The following is a 20588-nucleotide window of genomic DNA, read 5'->3' as shown; positions in this document are numbered from 1 at the left end:
TTTATTTTGATAGCAGCAGAGCGTTTGTTCAATAACCAAGAACTCGGTATTTTTCAATCATGTTTGGCACCAAACTGATAAAAAAAAAAAAAAATCATAATATTAATTGAAAATGTTAATAACTGAACCTTCGAAATTTTTTTACAAAATCCTTCGTAGCTTATGATAAATTTTTTTTTTCTTAATCATGTAAAAACACAAAGTTTTACATGTACGAGACACGAGTCAATTGGGGGTGGGTTCAGACCCCTTGGACCACCCTCCCCCCCATAAATACGCCACTGGATAGTATCATAAAGTGATAAAATAATATAATAATAACCTTGGTCTAAATATTTTTGGCGGGTGATTGTGATACCTTCTGAAAATAAATTTCCAGATATCAACTTATTAACAAAAATATTCATAAATATTTGAATAACATGAACATTTTTGTTTGTGTTTATTTTACTGCACTAATAAGTAGAGTTAGGATGTTGATGACTTTTTCATTTTTTTCCTTTTATTCTGTACAATGCTATCCTAGCTAAAGATTTTTTTCATGCTCCCTTGATGCAGAATATTCTAATTTTATTTTGAATTTTTTTGCATTTTTTGAATTTTTTTTGTTTTTCAACGTCATTTTTCAACATTTTTAAGTCATTTTTCATCTTTTAGGGCATTTTTTGTACTTTTTATACAATGTGGTTTTTCACAATATTATAGATTTTAGGGCAAATTTTACACCCAAGTTTGGGAATAAATTTAATTTATTTAAAATCTAACTTTGGATTTAGACTATTAGTAAAAAATAATTTTAATACTAATTAAATTAAAATTTATTTATACCCATATCTCTAATAAAAATTATTATTTATAAATAAGTTTTTTCACTTACTTAATTAGTATATCAGATAATTTTTAAGGTCATTTTTTGAAGTTATTAGGGCATTTTTGCACTTTTTTTAGGGCTTTTTTGTGTGTTTTTTAGGTCATCAACATCCTAACTCTACTAATAAGTAATAGAAATATTAAATACTATAATAATTTTAGATCTTAAATTTGTATTCTTCAGCTCAATTTGTGATTTGTTATACGCGTGTCTTCAAGTACTTCTATAGTACTAATTATTATACTTATTATCAATACGAATAACGTTGAACGTATGACTTGAAAATTTTGTTCATAGAAATTATAACATTTAATGAAAAAAAAATAAAATTAGATACATGAACGATGAACCTAAAATTAATGAATAACATAGGTGCGTAATATACATATTTTTTTTTCAAAATTGAACAATGTTTGTCATTCATTCAATCTTGAACTTAGAGCCAAGTATTACCTATGTGTTAAATCGACTTGAAAAATGCAGTCAATCCAAATCATGTGCTAAAAATAGGTTTACCATTAGAAAATACATACGGTGCGTAAGTGTTAACAATTTGATAAATTCACAAAGCGTGTATTTTAGTACCTCCTAGGTTTCCCCCAAAATGTATTTCAATACAAGTTCATCCGGCCGAAATATTTAGTATCACCTTAAACCGTGATCACACTGCATATATGTATAGATCTACTTTCTTACCCGAAAAGAAGATGTTGAAGAAAATCACAAAAAAAATGTGAATTGTAAAATCAATATATTCATTTCTTCACTCACAATTTGAAATTGTAGTTTAGAAATCAAGGTTTTATTTCTGAAATTACTGACACCATAACCATACGTGCACCTACTTATGATAGAATATATATAGTGATGGGTCGAGTGATCGACCAAACCACTCAAACATAAATTTTGCTGTAGCAAGTAGTCGCCGCAACGACCACTAACATAACCCGTTCGTTCGTTAAATATCGACCATAATATTATATTGTCCACCATAATGTATAACGCAATCATTGAAAGAATTTTGTTACACACAAATATATTATACATGTTGTACATATTCCTAGCATTCTAGTTGTACATCGGACGTCAGCCCAGCCTAGAATTTGAATTCTAACCGATAAACTGAAACTATTTATTAATAATGGCTTAAAGCAATGTTAGTGTAAGTTATTACAGCGAAATTTAACTTTTTCGGATTTAAAGATTGTATCATCGAAAGTTCATCGTTTTGTATACATCATATACGTTGAACGAGTTATTTTTCGATTTTTTTTCAATTAACTTATACCAATATATTAATATGAAATAAATTATTTTATAAAATAAAATAAATACTTTTATGAAAGTCTATAAATATGCATGTTATGATTAATGACTTGGATCATCCAATCATCGATCGTGTACATGGAAATATAGGTCCCTACTCTAGAAAGATTATTTGGCTATAGAGAAATCAATGATTTGGTACACATACAATTCACACCTAAGAAACCAATCTAATAACACCTTATCGCCATTACATATATTTTTATAGCCTTGTTTAAAAATTAATTCAGTAGTTAAGATTAGCAATAAAACTTTATATAACAGGACAAATTAAATGAAAATAATGATATAGTTCATAATAATTATTATAATAATAAGACGTTTTTTAATACATTTATCTCACTTTTATATAAGTATCACAAACAAAGGAGTTCGAGTTTTTTAATGAGAAACGAATATTGTTATCTTGAATTTTAATGATTTTGGCAAAATTGAATTCAAGATTAAATTATCATCTTGCATTATTGCACAATGATTAAAAAATAACAATATAATATAATATTAACCTCAAATTACATAGCTCATCTTAAATAGAATTATTTTTAAGATGTAAATTAATATATTATGCATAATGATGATATTGTAAACATTCTAGAAATACATATTTTAATGAAATATGAAGGATATAAAATATTTTATAAGGATCTAAAATTTCTGCGAATTAATAAATAAAAGCCTCTAAACATTTTAAATTAAAAAAAAAATTCAACTAAAATAGAAATAACATTATGGTCTGAACGAACACCGTATCGCAGTAAAATGTTTGTAGGGTACAAAGTATTAATTTATTTTTATATAGGAATTATTAACATTTCAATAATGTATATTGTATAATATTGTATGTGAATAATTAGTTAGACTAGAATAGACCGATAATAGCTAAAACGTTTTGATATTTAACGAAGTAATGATTAAATTTCTCTAGATTCTTACAGATAACAAAAACTATAAAGTACGTCAATATATTTCATGTGATTTCATTTACTTTGTATATGCAGTGGTGAACAGTGATGTCATCCATAGTATACACCTATGCGCTTAAATAATATAAATTACCTATTATAAATTTTAAATTCAAGAAAATATTAAGATTTTGAATTTATTCAAATACCTATAGGTACAATAATGAAAGTAGAAATCGTTACTATACTGATTTTAGATATTCTCGTTATCAGTGGAATAACAGCAGAAAATGTTATTGAATACAAATCACATACAGGTATATTTTTAAATTTTATAATCTATTTTTAATATTTACAACCACATCAAACATTATTTTTTGATACAAGTAATAATAAAATAACAACTAATAAATTATTACTAAAGTAGCTAAACATATATGACCATGTATTATTTACAAGACTATGCATATTATTAAGTTTGAGCATACATAAATATTTTAATTTTTAATCAACCCATCATCATCAACATATTTATGTTTCTCAATAATATACATAATTAAGTCTTAAAAATATTACACAGTATAAAAATTCAACTATCCACAAGAATTTATTTTTAAAGACAAAATATTATATTATATGAGTATTATTTTTTTAATGTACATGATAAAATTACATAAATTGATACATTGCTGTAGTTAACTGTGTTGATTTAAATTCAGTAGGTAGTAAATTATTGTCAGTGTTTGCAAAGAAATAATTTTAACTTTTGAATTTTTTCCTCAGGTCACTATGACATCACAACAATTTATAAAATGGGATATAATACTGGAGAAGAAAGGAATCGTAAATATTTAATTACAATCGAAATTTAAACAGCTTAACATTAAATTTACTCTTTTTAGGAGAATCTTTCAATAATTCCAAGTGTCTCGGATGCTATGATGCAGAAATTCATTTGAGAACAAATGCAATTGGTATGCCAATTGGGTTTAATGGAATAATTCTGAGTTCCGATAAGAAAAGTCTAGAATTCATAGCAGATAGCAAGTATCCATCCAACATTTTCACGCGAAATCAAATTGAGTACGACATCAACGAATGGTCCGTCTTTAAATTACCTATGTCTGGTACGTAAATTACTATATATCTATATCGAATTAATATGTTTAAATTTTGAAAAATTTATGGAAATACTAACAGGTATATACGGTGATGCAATTTATTCTATAAAATTGTATGTAATTATATATTATATTATGATGTTATAGCGAAACAATGATGTATATTGTATACATCAACTTATACGAAAAATATCCTTGAATGTTTTTCCAAAAACGTTCAGTCAGAATTTGTTTGTATATTTTTTAAATAACTTGACGTTTTTGAATTTTGACATGTATTCAATCATCAATCGTTACACATCCAGCTGAAAACCTGCAAATCAATCGCACCTATGAATTATTATTGTGGAAAGCTAACAAAACTGAAGAATCGTTCAAAATCAAATGGAAACAAAGAAATTCAATTAAAATGTGTATATCTGTTTCGTATTTACTAGAAGATGAGTCAAAGTGTACGTTTTCAATGGACGTAACTGATGACAATAGTTTTGAAAAACAAGTCATATATTCTAACAATATACAAGAATCGGTAATTTGGTTTTTTACATTTAAATACCTACATATATAATACGACATACGAGTATATAGGTAATATATTATATTAAAACGCATTTACGTAGTCACTTTTTATAATTTGAATGTATAATAACAAAAACACTCTTATAATATGCACGTCTTGGATCTGTGTTAGAGTAATCGCCTGGTAAGCAGGATATAATATGAGTTTGATTCCTGCAGGGCCGTTGACTTAATTTTTAACATTATTTTTCACAGTAGGATTTAACACTTATAAATCCTTAAGTTTACGAGCAATTTATTTTATCAATCAAATGTTTCAAAAATTATGAAAACTAAAGCATGCCACCATAATAAAAATACTAATTTTGGTAAACATTTCACTATAGTAAATGTTAATTATATATTAACGTATATGTTTATTTTAATTCAAACTTGAATTTTTTCGCAGAAAACTTTAAAAACGGTGTTTTTCAAAAGTAGTACCTGGTTATATGAAAACCAAACATACAGTTTAAATTTTAAACTCGAAAGAAAATCATCAATAGTAGAAACGTACAATAGATACTACGAAATTGATTTTGAAACACTGTACTTGGAAGGTTGTAAGATTGGAATCAAACGAATAGCACAATGCACAGATGAGTATGGTAATACGCAGTACCGAAAAATGTATTTTTTTTCAAACTCGAATTATATATAATATGTTAAATATTTATAAATAGTCCATATGATCAATGATTAGGTATACCTACTTAAAATTAAAAACTTCATTGCAGTTCAGTAGATAAAGATAAATTATAAGTTAGTTAAAATAATAACACTGTTCTACTGCACATTATACTATTATATTAATAAACACTGTCTATTATTTTATATTCACTAAGAATATGTTTGTTTATGTTAAATAGAACAGGAAGAAATATTGACAATAGCTGCAAAAGAATTACAAAAGACAACATATGAAGCATCTCTGCTAACCTTCAATGTTTATCCATTTGGTAATAAATTATATGCAAGCACATAAATATATATTTTGAATATTCTATCAATCGTGCTATGAACATTTTTTGGGAACAAAAAAGTGTTTTGGGGGCGTATAATTATTGCTCAATGTTGTATATTCCAAGTCATGTTAGGTTTTAATTAATCTGACTTCATTCATGCTACACAAAAAATACCAATTGATGTATATAAAAGGATGAATGAAAATTCTCATTCCCTCATAAAAATAATTATATTCACAGCTGTTATAAAAATAAACAAGTACCCACAAGAGATGTGAAAACGTTTTATTTTATATACAATTGAATCACATATTGATGTACCAAAACACTTATGCTAAACATAATATGTCAACAATTATAGACAGTACGCGGCAGGAAAAATCTGTATCACCGTCTTCGAAGTGCCTTAACGGAGGATTTTCAGACGAAAACGGTTGTACGTGTCCTCCCGGCTTCAAAGGCAATAAATGCGAACATGGTAAATAATTTGAAAAATTCATTAAAATTGTCGAAAATTTGAAATCGAAAGCGATTGGCGTATAAATAAGAAAAATAGGATGACTTGAAAATGTTATATATGCATATATATATATATATATATTTATCAGGATGTGGACCGAACGCGTTTGGCGTTGACTGCACCGGAATGTGTTCAATGCACAAAACAAAATGTCGGCAAATGATGTTTTGTATCAACGGTTTTGGATGCAAGTGTCCGGCAGGATATACAGGAGACAATTGCACCACAGGTATAGTAAGCGCAATGTATATAATTAATTATAATGATTTGAATACAATTAATATACATGTATATTAAAATATGAACATTTAAAATCTAATTCTTTCAATGTAACTTTAGGTGTACCTCAAAGTTCTCATTTGGCTCCTTTATTCTTCTTATAACTTATTAATGTTTTTAATTTTCTACATTCAAGTAAACTTCTTTTTGCCGTGATTTGAAATTATTTCCACAAACAAATTCCTATAATGATGCATTTTTATTACAAACGGATTTGAATATTTTGACAGACGGATGTACAATTATTAAATTATCATTAAATATTGATAAATTTAAAGTTATATCTTTCTATAGAATTTGAGAGCCACTTATATACAAATCCTATCATATTAATCAGTCTTCCTTGATAAGTAGGTACGTGTTTATGAAATTAGCGATTTATTATTGTAATGTCTGATTCAACTCTTACTTATATTAAACACTTGTTACATACAGTTTAATAAATTCTAGATGATTTTAGGCTTTAGTACAAGATATTGTGAAGATTTCACTAATTCTATTGTTATAGAAACATTATAGACTTTTTTAGTAAGTACCATCAAAATTGGAATATAACACTGTATGGTTGCCATACTTTAATTATGAAATTAAATTCTTAGATAATACTCAAAACCTTTTCTTCCACTTCATGGCCTTCAAATTCTAACTTAACTCATATGCGATATTCTCCTTATTGACCAAAGCTATTACACTCTTTTTACATTGCTAGTTTGTCTGAGTGGACGAAAATATGATATGAAATATTTATTTAAGGTTGTCAATGGTTGTGTTAATTGCGCTGAAATTGTAAGTTTTCTCGATTTTAATGCCCCATAATGTAGAACTAGGTCAACCACTATGTTTTAAGTTTTTACATATAAAACGAATTATGCTTCAGCTTCTCCGATGAATAGGATAATGTCAATAGCTATAGTGAAAAAAAAATGATTTGTTTAATTTTAATTCCATTAATTAAAGTGTTCAAAACCAAGATCTAAATATTTCTTACCAACGGACCTACACGTAGTGGAAATTTACAGATTATATTTACATATCTATTCCACAATATTTTTTTCATTCATTGACTTAGCTCCGATTTATTCTAGACATTTGATGTGTCTAATGCTCTATATTTAAGATTTAATATTTAATGCACAACATGAATTCAAGTTCTATTAATAAAATATAAACTGTATTATTATACCTATATGGGAAGAATGTACGAGTGGTACGTATGGCGTAAATTGCGAGCAACAATGTTCAGAGAGGTGTATATCGAAATCGTGTGATGTTTACACTGGTGTTTGCGACAAAGGATGTACGGCAAATTATATTGCTCCAGATTGCAAAGAAAGTAAAGCTATAAATCATTAAACCTATGCGGTGTTATTGTGTTAAAGAAAAAATTAATATGGTATAATTTGTTTTGCAATTAGAATATCCGTGGCTCAAGTCACCGCCAGAACTGGAATCCTCCGATTTTAATTCATTAAAATTGAAAATTAATTTTAATTCAGAAAACATAGAAGGCAGTAGTAATGTCAACTCTTTCTATTACCAAATCATACTTAAGGTAAATATCGTTTAACAATTAATATTACATACCTATAATATGGAAATACTTTTATAAACGTGTCTGTAGAGCGCATACAGCATACCTAATGAGAGTCTTAAAATATCCTCATAAAATAAAAAATAAATACAAACTAAAATGTTTCAAAACTTCGTAGTTAAGTGGAAACCACACCCGAATACGTTGTTTCCGTCTTACAAACGTAGAACACAGCAAAAACTGTACTTGCGCGGGACAACTGCTCTCCCACAAGATTTATGGTAGAAATATAATATTTTCTTGGGCATTATAACTTTAATTATATTTATGTTCTTAAAAAATAACGACGCTATGACACTATTCTTACCTATCCGTTGTGAAATTTTGATAATTCTACTATAAATACTGAGGGAGAACGGTTGTCCGCGTAAGTATAGTTTTCGCCATGTTCTACGTTTGTTAGACGGAGAAACTTCATGCTAGTGTGGCGTCCTTTTAATATAAGTCACTATAACCATATAAAAAACTTAAACATAATCTATTTTCGATGTTCAAAAAACCAGTCCAACTAACTAAAAAGTTAGGATAAGCCTGATAAGGGTTGTGATAAATTCTATGGTAATAAGTATAGCAGTTGGTATATAGAATAAAAATTCAATAAATATTTTAATTATATTAACTAACAATAATTTATCAAAATACGAATACATATAAGGGGGAAAGAGGTTATATATTCATATATTTGGAACGCTTCTCATTTAGTTGCATCTATAATATTTATATATATTTAAGGACTCTTCAAACGAATCTGAATTTCAATACTTGGAACTAAAAGAACTCGGAAAACAGAAATCCGTAATAGAAATCATAGACGACCTTGAATCGGGAATTTCGTACTCTTTCGGTGTGATACTAGTATCAGAAGACGGAAATTACAATATAGAGGATATCAAAATAGCCAATTCCTCAACTAAATGCCTAAGTATACACAATACTGACAAAAAAATAATTTAAATTATTAATAACAGTATAGAACATATAGTTGTTAAATAATAATTTTTTTTTATAATTAAGTTCCAAGAAATATTGATTATGATGTCAAATTATTGAGTGGAACAGACTACATCAATGTTACTTGGTACAAGGTAAACAACTAAAATAAAATTGGGTAATGTATTTCAGCATGTTCCTTACGGTTATTTTATTCCTTGTTTTCTTTTTAATTCCAAACAAATATAAGATATAATTAATTCTAATGTTTATTATTACATGTATAGATTAACAATCAAAACGAAAAGGACTGTAAAATAACTGAATACCTGTTAAAACTGATGTACACCGATACACAGCAAAAAAGTTATTCAGAAGAAGTAAAATCTAATAATAATAATGGACATATTTTTGAAAATCTACTATCTGGTGAAAAATATGCAGTTCAAGTAACAGCAATATGGGCTACGGGTCAAGCTACACCATCACAAATATCATATATTTACACTGAACTATATGGTATTGTACATACAGCATTTGAAAAAATATAATTTTATTGAAATGTTTATACACCATAAAAATAAAAATTCATTTTTGATAATTCATTTTGTAGAAATAAAAAACATAAAAGCCAAACTAAATCAGAGTTCATCACTGTTAATAACGTGGGATATTGACGAAAAATATGTAAAAAGGTCGTTGAATTATACAATTAAATACAAGGTATGACGTTCATACTATAAATAACTATACGGCAACATTTTAAGTTAATTTATTGAAAATTATGTTTAGGTTATTAAACATTTTAGCTGTTCAAACGAAGTCCTTACTAACAACTGGACATCGCTGTTAGTTTACAATCAGACAAGATGCGAAATTATAGATTTGACTCCGAATACACAGTATGTTATAAAAGTTGACCCCATAATTGAAGGCTATACTTACAACGACTACACTAATACAGTTTTTGTAAAAACACCTATCTCTAGTAAGTAGTTTTCAAAAATGTCAGTATTAAGAGGGTGCAACACCCGTATTTGTTGTCTCAGTTATGAGCATTTTTATTTTACAATATATTATACGCGCATAACTCACTTAAAAACTGAATTAATGTAAAAATACACCCAAAAAAACAAATAATGTTCTTACCAACAAGTTTCATATTAGGAATTATCATTCAATTGTTAAGCTAACGGGGTAAAACATTAACTGCTGAGCGTAAATTTGCTATGTTACGCATTTGTAAGACTGCAGAGATAACAAATACGGGTGTTGCACACTCTTAAACCCATTCAAAACCTTTTATAATATCCAACTGATATTTATAGATCCAAAATTAACACCTGTAATTAACGATGCAAATGGTTCGTTTGTCACCAATCAAAGCGCATACTTTAATTGGACGATAAACAAGACTGAGTGTACTAAATTAAATGGTTTCTTTCGAGGATATCAGGTCATACTTAAAGTTAGTATAGTGCATCAATTTGACTTTTTGTGACATCTACACAACATACATTTACACATAATCATACAAAACAATATCAAATAATATTTTAGATTTTTATAAAATTTAAACAAAAAAAAATGATACCGTATTGTACATAGGACATTACCGATGGCACGCAAATAAAAATCTCAACTAAACAAAACACGGTGAACTACGACGGATTAAAACCCGACACCAAATACGAACTGCAATTATACGTACTGACGAATTATGGATACAACTCCGAACAAGGATTGTTGATACCGTTCAAAACCAAAACTAAATGTAATAATGATACTGTACATTTTGTTCCCAAATAGTTTGACATCAATTTCCTTTCCCTTATGATGTCATGCATACACGCCACTGGGTATTTTAGTGCATACTATATATCATACATTATTTTTATTACATTTCAGTTTTAGAACCAGTGGATGAATTAATAGTTTACAAGAAAAACTTGAAACGCAAATCAATTGGAATCAGATGGAGTTTCTCTGACGAAAACATCATCAACGGTTTTATCATCAGCGCAATCGACGAGAATATGAATAACACAAAGCAAATTACTATAGAACCCCAAAGATGCATTGCTTGGCCAAAACTATACTGCACTACCTTTGAAAGCCTTATACCAAACCACCAATACACAATAAAAGTATAATACTATTCAACAAATATCAAATTAAAGTTTTTTATAAGCTATAATATAAAACTTCATATAATATTGTGTATTTTATACAGATAAAGGCCAAGTCGGTAGACTTTCCTACAGGTGGTTTGACGGCATCAGTCGTCACCAATTTCACTGAAGGATGTAAGTATACATTACTAGGTGTACAAAATACTTAGTTACAGGTCTCAAAAAAGTTAAACAACAATATATGCTCAATACAAATGTTAACAGTTGCTGATAAACCAGAAAATCTCAGGACAACATACGTTGGCTCTACAAACATTTCACTGGAATGGGACATTCCATTGGTATTCAACGGTGTACTAAAATCGTTCATAGTAAGCACCGAAGAGATTTCATCTAAAGACATCGATAAATGCTGCGTCACCAAACCCGATATAGAGATTCTGATAGCAAAAGAACTCCCATCTTATAATTGCACGGTAATTTTTAAGTTTTTTTAATGTAGATTTAAGATCGATCGCGGAATAATTAATAATGTAGTTACGCGTTACAGCGAATATAAGCAATAGGTACTGATATAGTGATATCCATACACCATACAGCAGATAGCCATAGGCGGTAACGAATTAATAGATATATATTTATGCTTTTGAAAATTTCAGATAAACGACTTGATGCCCGGTTCCACTTATTCGATCGGTGTTTTATCGAAGACTTCATCATATGGTCAAACTAATAGGATACACGTGACGACTCTATCCACTCCCGTGGTCATTGAAAGTGTTGAAAACCATCTGAATATAACACTTACGACGCAGATGCCAGACGAACATAAAAATTAATTTCTGCAATTGACATAGTGAAGCTGTATGAACGTAGAACATCATTGCACGTTAAAATTAAGTTTCGGTAATTTGTATTATTATTATTTTATATTCATTGTGTTTTATTATCGTTCACTTGAAAGCAACTTGAAATAAAACATATATTGTGTTACCTTTCATACTTATAAATGTTATTATTTTTATGTAAGTATGAAATGTATTTAAAGTGATTTGTATTTTCAAATAATAGTAAGATTGTATTAATTATAATCATAATAGCCCAACGTTGATTTTTAAAACTATATTATCTCTTTTACTATTTATTTCTTATACAGATCTGAAATTAAATTAAACATTATTTATATTTAAGTCATATCACTCATTTATAAAACAAAGAAATAAATTATGGGCATGAACTGACGACACATATAATATATAGTATATTATAATATATTATGTATAAAGATTTAAAAATAACTATGTAGGTATGCATGACGAATAAATAATAAAAATTGACAAAATTTCCATTTCTATGATATACTCTAATTTTTACTTGAAACTGTTCAAAATGTATGATTGTAATTTGACCTATTAAAGCTAATTAAGCATTTACTCGCATAAGATGAAGCCAAATAATAAGTTATTACCAAGTACATTCATTACATAATGGTGAAAACAATGAATTACACTATTATAAGAACTAATCAGATTAAGCCGGTATAGAATTATATTAATGAAATCGAGATGACTTTAAAATAGTGTGTGGTTACTGCAGGTTATAATATAGCCAGTTATTTTTGAAAAATTCAACAAAGCCATAAATAATTACTGCAATACCGATCAATTTACATAAGATATAACTATAATTTATTATTTTAAGATAAAATGATTAGTATATTTCTATTCCCAAAATCATGAACAGAGTGGCCTATCTATGATCAAGCTTTTAACAATCAATTATTAATACAAATGTAATTTCAATCAGGTTTTAAATTAAGAAAAATAGGAAACTGTAATAAATTAGACACTCCAAAATATTATTACGACATAACCGGGTAAACATTTAAACATTTTAAAGGCAGTATAAGTATATAGGTTAGATCATGTCCTTTTAATTGCAGAATAAAGTTACTTCAAAACGTTTAAAAATTCTAATCGTTCAACCGAACCAATTCGGCGATAAAAGCTTTCGAATTTAAAGCGGCACACCTGTTAGAGTGGATCGTCAAAAACTGTCAAAAACATATGTATACTTATGCAATTTATATTTTTAAGCTTCGGCAAATAAAATTAATCTGATTCTAATAGAACTAATATTCCGGAATAATCCGGGGTAGGGTTATAAAATAAAAGCGTTCGTTCAGAGTATAAAAACAACAATTCTTAGTGAACATCGGCATCAAGTAGAAGTTATTAAAACACACCGGTATACACACACACTAAACTAGGATTTCTAGAATTTTATTAACGACGAAGTTGCTATATTAGTATTCAATATTCATTAAATATACTATATGTATTTAATATTAAATTCATAAGAATGATTTTAAAATTATAGACTTCATTTAAATCAGAAAATGTGTTGTTGCTGGATGATTTTTAAACAAATATGTATTTTAATATTCTATTAGCACTAAAACTTATAGTGTCACTATGTAAAATATATGTATAATATATTTGTACCTATCTATCTATCTATATATTTATCTAATTGTGAAGTTGGACTACAATGGGTAAAATATAAAGAATGGTTTCTTTACAATCCATATAATATTATGTACCAATATGAGTTTTAAAATCAACGAAACTAAAATGCATTATTTTTAAGCTATAACAAAACTCATATGTCGATATAATTTTACAATTATATAATATCAAATATATATTATATAGTTAAAAGAATATGAGCAATTTGATTTGGAAAACATAAACTGCTATTGTCTACTTGCCAGTTAGTGTATGTTATTGTAGATATTATATAATATATCTATATTTTAAATAATAAATTAACACTTTTTATTTTAATTGTTGTTTGAAAATTTGATGTATTAATGTATTAATAGAATAATATATGATTAACACGAGGTTTTAAAAAAAAAAATAGTATTCAAATTTAGCTTTAAATTTCAAAATATGATCTAATATTGGTAATTGAAAATATAAATATGATATTTTATTTAAGTCTCATAATTTATTTTCTACGGATTACCAGAATGGCTATATGTTAAGCCAGATAACAAATTTAATTTATTTATTATTTTTTCACACACAAAAAGTTTCTATGAAATTTACAGGTTTAACAATAATGATTAATGATGCACATCTATTTTACTCAGGACGCATATATGATGCACACACAAATGAACCACATATTTGGCAAGCGACAAGCGTATATATATGTATACATGAGAATCCATACTATGTTTTAATGTTTTCCTATTGTCTGCAGACGTCGAGTGTAAAATTGTTCAGAACAAAACGACTGAAAACGTTGGTTATTAATCTAAAATAAGAATACGCGTGCACAGTGGTTGAAAGTAAAAACATTTTCATCAAACCATCAAATGGTTGAGAATTTTTGGCTAAAAAAAAAGTAGAAGAGCTTAAATAAATTGCAACTCAAAATTCAAAATTCGATTTAATTTCTAGACTGCAACTGATGCAGTATTACGGTAAAAATATTATACAATATACACACTACTATATCTAACGACGATAAACAATTATACTTTTGTATTCATAATAACCACAAAATTCCATCATTCTTCCTTACGATTATATATGATACTTTACTTATACAACAGTGAAACTTCCACTAACGGACATCTCCAAGTAGTGAATTTTTTATATTTTTTTTGGTGGGGGAGACTACAAAGCGTGTCTACAAACAGAACCCTCTAAATATCGGACAAAATTTCAATTACAGAAAGTGTCTGGTACTTAGAAATTTCACTGCAATATATTAATGCTGAGCTGCTCATCATTCATTTCACGACGAGCTGCTCATAGTAAAATTATATTTGTACAATAATATTTATTTTGTAGTGAAAACTGAAAAATATTGTATTATAAAAAAATATAATAACTATACCTATAATGTGAAATATTCAAATAGTTGCTACGGTTATGTCCAAATAATTTTTATCACAACTAAATTTGTCCGAAAAAAAGTCAATTTGAACGTTTTGTCAAAATGCCGCTGGCTGCAGTTCATGAAACGTGCACGTTTTTCCATGACATATTATAGCGGACATCAATGAAACCAGTCGCTAACGTTTTGAATAATAATTTCGATTTTAAAATATTTCCATATTTAAACCGCAGATATTAAGTACGTATAGTACTTATCATTGCTGTTAAATAAAATATCATCTAAAATATACATATAATACGCAGCACAAGTATTTTACACATAATTCTTGTAACAATTGATTTTAAATAAGAATTTATAATGATATATTATTGAGAACTAAATGGTTTTTCTTTGTATTCATTTTGATGGGAGTAGATATAAGATAAATTATTACTATTATGGAACGATTTTAAATATCAATAACTGCAATCCGTAAATACCTTTTATACCTACAACGTGCATATAAAATATCGTTATCGATTGTAAATAAATCACTTCATGCCAAATGTATGTAATATTATTTATACTATTATTTATACCTACAGCACAGTAAAAAGTTAGTTAACAAATATTAAACTAAGTACAGTAAAATAAAGAAAATTTTATTTTTCTTATAATTAATTTACGGAAAGAGCAAAAAATGCAAAACTCCGTTTTTCTATATACATATATTAAGCACAAAAGTGTAGAACTATGAAAATCTAAATGGCTATCAGGGATTGAAATACGTTTAAAACAATAAAATAAGCATGATAATAAGAAATGAAGAGGCCTAAATTTTATTATACCTGCAGTGACATGCACGAAATTATATTTTGTAAATTTTTAAAATATTTTTCATGTGTTTTAGTATTTAGGTACAGCGAATACAGACAAATTGAAAAAATATGTTATTTGGTTATAAAGGTTGTATTTTTTACTACTTATTTGAATGAATATATAAAAAATATTTATGACATTTTTTTATAGTTATTTATTAACATTTTTAAATTCAGTTTAAAAACAGTTAAATGTCACCTTTTGTTACTTCATTATTATACCTATTGGCTATTGGTACAATAAACATGTTGTATTCTGGCTAAATTTTAGCGCATACCTATAAGTTGTGACTTGTGATACTTCGTCGTACACTCGTGCTACTTAAGTTAAAAAGTAACTTATAAATATACACTATTATAATAGTCTTTAGTAAGATGAATTCACAGTTCAGAATTGATGACTACCTATAACCTATTATAGTATTATTACGATCGTAATCTGTAAAGTAAATTATTTAGGTTCAACAGTGATGACGTGCATGCAGACATCTTGTAATTAATATACCATCGCTGTGAATGGCATAGTGGCATACTGTGCAAATCAAAAGTTCACACCAAGCTTATGACACGTAAAAAACTTTGTCAGTGTGCGACAAATATATATTAAAACGCCAGTCAAATCGAAAGATGAAATGTTATTTCGTTTAAATAATAACGAAACATATATATGGCAACATTTTATACAATATATACCTCTATTAAAGTATCCTGATTATTTTTGTTACACTAAAACAGCGGACATTGATTCATCTACGGCAGCGGTTCCCAAACCGTGTTCCTAGGAGCCGTTGGTGCTCCGCAATAGCTTACACAGGGCGGAGACTCGTAACACTACAAATTTTTTTAAATTTTACGTTATTTTAATTGAATATATTATATGTATTTCATGAAGACTAAATATATATGGTATTATGGTGTATATAATGTCTCAAAAATCGGAACCGCGCAAGTAAACTTACAACTTAACAAAACACGCGGCGAATCACGGCAGATTAAGACAACAAACACGAATTACAAATACGCGTTCAGAAAAATCATGAATTAAACTCGAATCCAGGACCATTCATATAATACCATTTGAAACTAAATCGAAATATAATAAGGATCATTGTTGCTATTTTTGACATTTCATCTTACACATATATATTTATATAGGTACTAATAAAGTTGTTTATATATAATGTAACCCTTTGCATAAATTTACTTTATTTTACGATTTAAGATTGGTAATATAATATATTATGATATAATGCACTAATTATCAAACTCACCCAATCGAAATCTATACACAACAACAATAAGTTAAACGCTGTAGATTTGTTGTATAATTTAATCTCTAATTATTTCAAATCTCCACAGATACATACCTGAAAAATAAAAAAATAATTATTAATATTTAGTCGTAAAATAAGTATAATACTTTAAAAGAACTCTTTTAAAATACGCTTGAATATAATATCACAGTTAAAAAACATGAAGGTAAGACAACGATAGTTTTATTACGATTGATTTCTAAAATTGAAACTGCTAAATAATTAAGACCTCGCAAAATCGTCTTATATTCTTATATACAAATGTTAAACATTTTAATCTTCAACAAATAATTAAATTTTATTGTTGTGCAGATAATATAATACCTATATATATTATACGAAACGTCGGTTGAGCCCGTCTGTCACTGTATGTATGCCAATCGAAATCGAAGCGTAAAATTTTACTCCTCTTAAATTATAAAACACGTGTGTACTCGAATAAAGTATAATATTAGCAGCCTACGACCTGCATAGAGATCCAAAATAAGCCAACGACAGACGGACAAGTCGTAAAACCGTATATACGTACTCGCGTATTTCGTTCAGTTCAGGTGATTTTCATAAATCTCAATACTTCCGGTTCGGAGCGGCGAAGAAGACGCGCTCTGCAATTCCCCTGGCGGCGGCGTCGGTACACCGCACTTCATATATTATAGGGCACGGGTTTCGCCGGAAGAGTAAATATTTACGTACGTTTTTTCCCTGCTTTTTTTTTTTGGGCGGGTGACGTAAAATATATATTTATTGCCACGGACAAGCTGCTACCCGCGCGACGTAGACGCGTATTTTATTCCCGAGCGCGCAATGCATAAAATACGCGAGCCCGAAACGACCCGAGCGTCGTCGTCGTCGTTTTTCCTTTTACGCGTAACGCCTCACCCCGGTCATAGAATCCTAATACTAATAATAATATATATAGTGGTATACACTCACACACAGACACAGACGTCCACGTGCTCTGAAAAATTCAACAATTATTACTATTATTATTGTTATTTTACGTATACATTTTATTCGAAACCGAAAGTTTCCGCATCTCCATTCGCCCCCGCTCCGAGCCCGGCGTTTAGGTCTGCGAACCGAATGGAGCACATAAATTCAATTACGAGTGAACATAATATAATATATGTATATACATAACACAGCCGTCTACTTGTGCGCCAAATGCGAATTAATAAAGCGACGGCGGGCTACGAATGATTTAATAAACATTAAATAATAAAAAAAAGCCAAAAGTTTATCCACCAGTGGATTACATAATTAAGCGAATTCTATTATTATTTTTCTATACACTTAAAGTCGATGTATATTTTACTATAATAATAATGCTTTTTTTCAAAATCGATTTTGATTGTATACCCCGGAAAAGTTGTGGTCCGAGCTCGTCTATACACATTCGTATGTTCATAACCAAAAACTGATTTTTGTATTATGTCCGAAAATCACACGTTTCATAAAAATGTATGAAAAGTAATAACAGTTTTCTTACAAGATTATATTGTATAAGTTAAAATGGATCACCCAGCTAGTATAGTTTGTTTGTTGCTAAATGACATTTTTTTTGAACGAACGTTATTTACTGCTACCTGTAATGAGTTATTTATATGTTATCCCGTTTTTATTTATCCAAACAAATATTATAAAATAAAAATAAAAAAATAAAAATAGTAGATGAACTATTATACAACGCGTATACCAATAAATTGATTGTTTCTGTTAACTGATGTGGCGATACACAATGAGTACCTATATATTAATTTTTGATTAACAGTGTGTGTGGTATGACGAAACGTTCTACTGTCCGAGACATAAATTCAAAAAGTTAATAGTACAGAATGAGTGACACTCGATGGAAAGACTTGAGTCACCAAGTTCGTATTATTTCAAAGTGATGTTCTACCATTATTAAACAAAACTTTGTTAACAAACAACGAAGTTGGAAAATAAAGTCCAATTGTTTATTAATTCATAAATATATGTATGCAAATAGTCAAAATTTTACTTTTTTTATCAAAATAGGTCTAAACTAAAATCAATTAATTTTAACTATTATAATATGTATATATTTTTTAGTTAAGGCTTCAACATCAGAGATGATTAGCCAAGGTTATAAGGTATATATAGGTTTATTACTGTGAGATAGCCTAAGGTTGGTTAGAACACTTGAATGTGCGACAAGGATTTGTCACTATTAAAACCCGAGTAGTTTACCCGTCCGGTAACTATAACGAAACCGACCAATGCTTAACTTCAAAACACGTTAGTGACTGAAACCAAACGCCGTTTGGGACCAGGGAACAATTATATAGCATTTAATATATTATAATTAGTGATATATTGCTGCAGGTTTTAAACGTGAATATAATGGACTTGTCTTCCAAATCAAATTTAAAAATGTCAAAGTGCGTATAGTTGATGGTGTGGAATATGGAAATTTAATAATACGCGTAACAACCAATCGCTGCAATGACATTTAAAATTAAAAAAATCTAATTGATGCGCAGAAGACTAGTTCAATCAGCTGTAAAACGGTAAGGTTAGGTAAAACGGTAACTCAAAAAAAAACTCACAAACAGCACATGTCATCATAATATAATTGCAACATATTATTATAATATAACTACGCATTACTTACCTACCTATAGGTACCAACGGTTTAAGTTTTGATATGGACGATCTATCGACTGTCACATTGTAGTTTAAAACCCATTTATTTGTTCTAATAATATATTATAAGGTACTAATTAGTAATTTATATATATATTGATGCATAATTGAAAGTTTCAAATAGTTATAAAACTGTTATCAACGTATAACAAAATGTACCTACTTATGTATTTGATGTTTATTTAATCTAAACATTTATAATTTTAGTACCAATATATTATGATTAAGAAAAAAAAAATCCTATTATTTTAACGCGATTTTATAAATTAAAATGTTAAACCTTAAGCGAGTATAACTATCTATACAACGCACATAATCAAAGGGACCACACATTATAAAAAAGTTTGAAAACAACAAACTTATAGGCACAACTGTACTAACTTTCACTCTATGCAACAAAATATTATTTTGCCGCATCCTAGACGTATTATATATATATATATATATATAAATGAACAATCTGCAATGAAGCAATCATATCGTAGTTATTATTGTTGCCATGTACAATCATTCAATTATACGCGTATCGTCGACGAGATAATATTTAATAACAATAATAACAGATTTCGAATCACATCGATCCTCTCCGTGTGGTCCAGATTTTTCGGCGTGCGTTTTAAAACGACTTTTCCGCTATTTCA

General features: G+C 28.2%; 2 protein-coding genes across 2 annotated transcripts in view; one reads left to right on the top strand and one right to left on the bottom strand.

Annotated features, from left to right (window-relative positions):
- The window catches only part of klar (klarsicht), a 138069-nt gene extending 120142 nt beyond the window's left edge, over positions 1-17927 (bottom strand). The window contains exons 1-2 of the mRNA XM_089223454.1: positions 17855-17927; positions 17239-17303 (exon numbers count right to left, since the gene is read on the bottom strand). Of these exons, the coding sequence (XP_089079580.1) occupies positions 17239-17303; positions 17855-17927 (138 nt within the window). The remainder of the gene's footprint in view (positions 1-17238; positions 17304-17854) is intronic.
- Positions 3178-12197, top strand: LOC107165959 (uncharacterized). Its single transcript, XM_089222657.1, has 21 exons — positions 3178-3416; positions 3883-3942; positions 4002-4226; positions 4526-4749; positions 5188-5386; positions 5648-5737; positions 6105-6221; positions 6352-6492; positions 7738-7875; positions 7958-8094; positions 8866-9055; positions 9148-9218; positions 9351-9582; positions 9677-9786; positions 9856-10051; positions 10392-10531; positions 10672-10837; positions 10972-11210; positions 11297-11369; positions 11460-11671; positions 11855-12197. The coding sequence occupies exons 1-21, from the start codon at positions 3323-3325 to the stop codon at positions 12032-12034; spliced, it is 3234 nt and encodes a 1077-aa protein (XP_089078783.1). The 5' UTR covers positions 3178-3322; the 3' UTR covers positions 12035-12197.
- Positions 17928-20588: the final 2661 nt, after the last annotated feature.

Source organism: Diuraphis noxia, unplaced genomic scaffold (genome assembly GCF_037042655.1).
Source record: "Diuraphis noxia isolate RWA-SAM2 unplaced genomic scaffold, SU_Dnox_SAM2 contig0003, whole genome shotgun sequence".
NCBI lineage: Eukaryota > Metazoa > Arthropoda > Insecta > Hemiptera > Aphididae > Diuraphis > Diuraphis noxia.
The sequence above is the reverse complement of the archived record's forward strand: the minus strand, read 5'-3'. Positions and strand labels throughout refer to the sequence as shown.

Excerpts from the sequence above, each read along its gene's own strand:
- LOC107165959 (XM_089222657.1), top strand. The coding sequence starts at position 3,323 with ATGAAAGTAGAAATCGTTACTATACTGATTTTAGATATTCTCGTTATC. Across the intron at positions 3,943-4,001 it reads TACTGGAGAAGAAAGGAATC|GAGAATCTTTCAATAATTCC; the intron begins GTAAATATTTAA and ends TACTCTTTTTAG. Across the intron at positions 10,052-10,391 it reads TGTAAAAACACCTATCTCTA|ATCCAAAATTAACACCTGTA; the intron begins GTAAGTAGTTTT and ends TGATATTTATAG.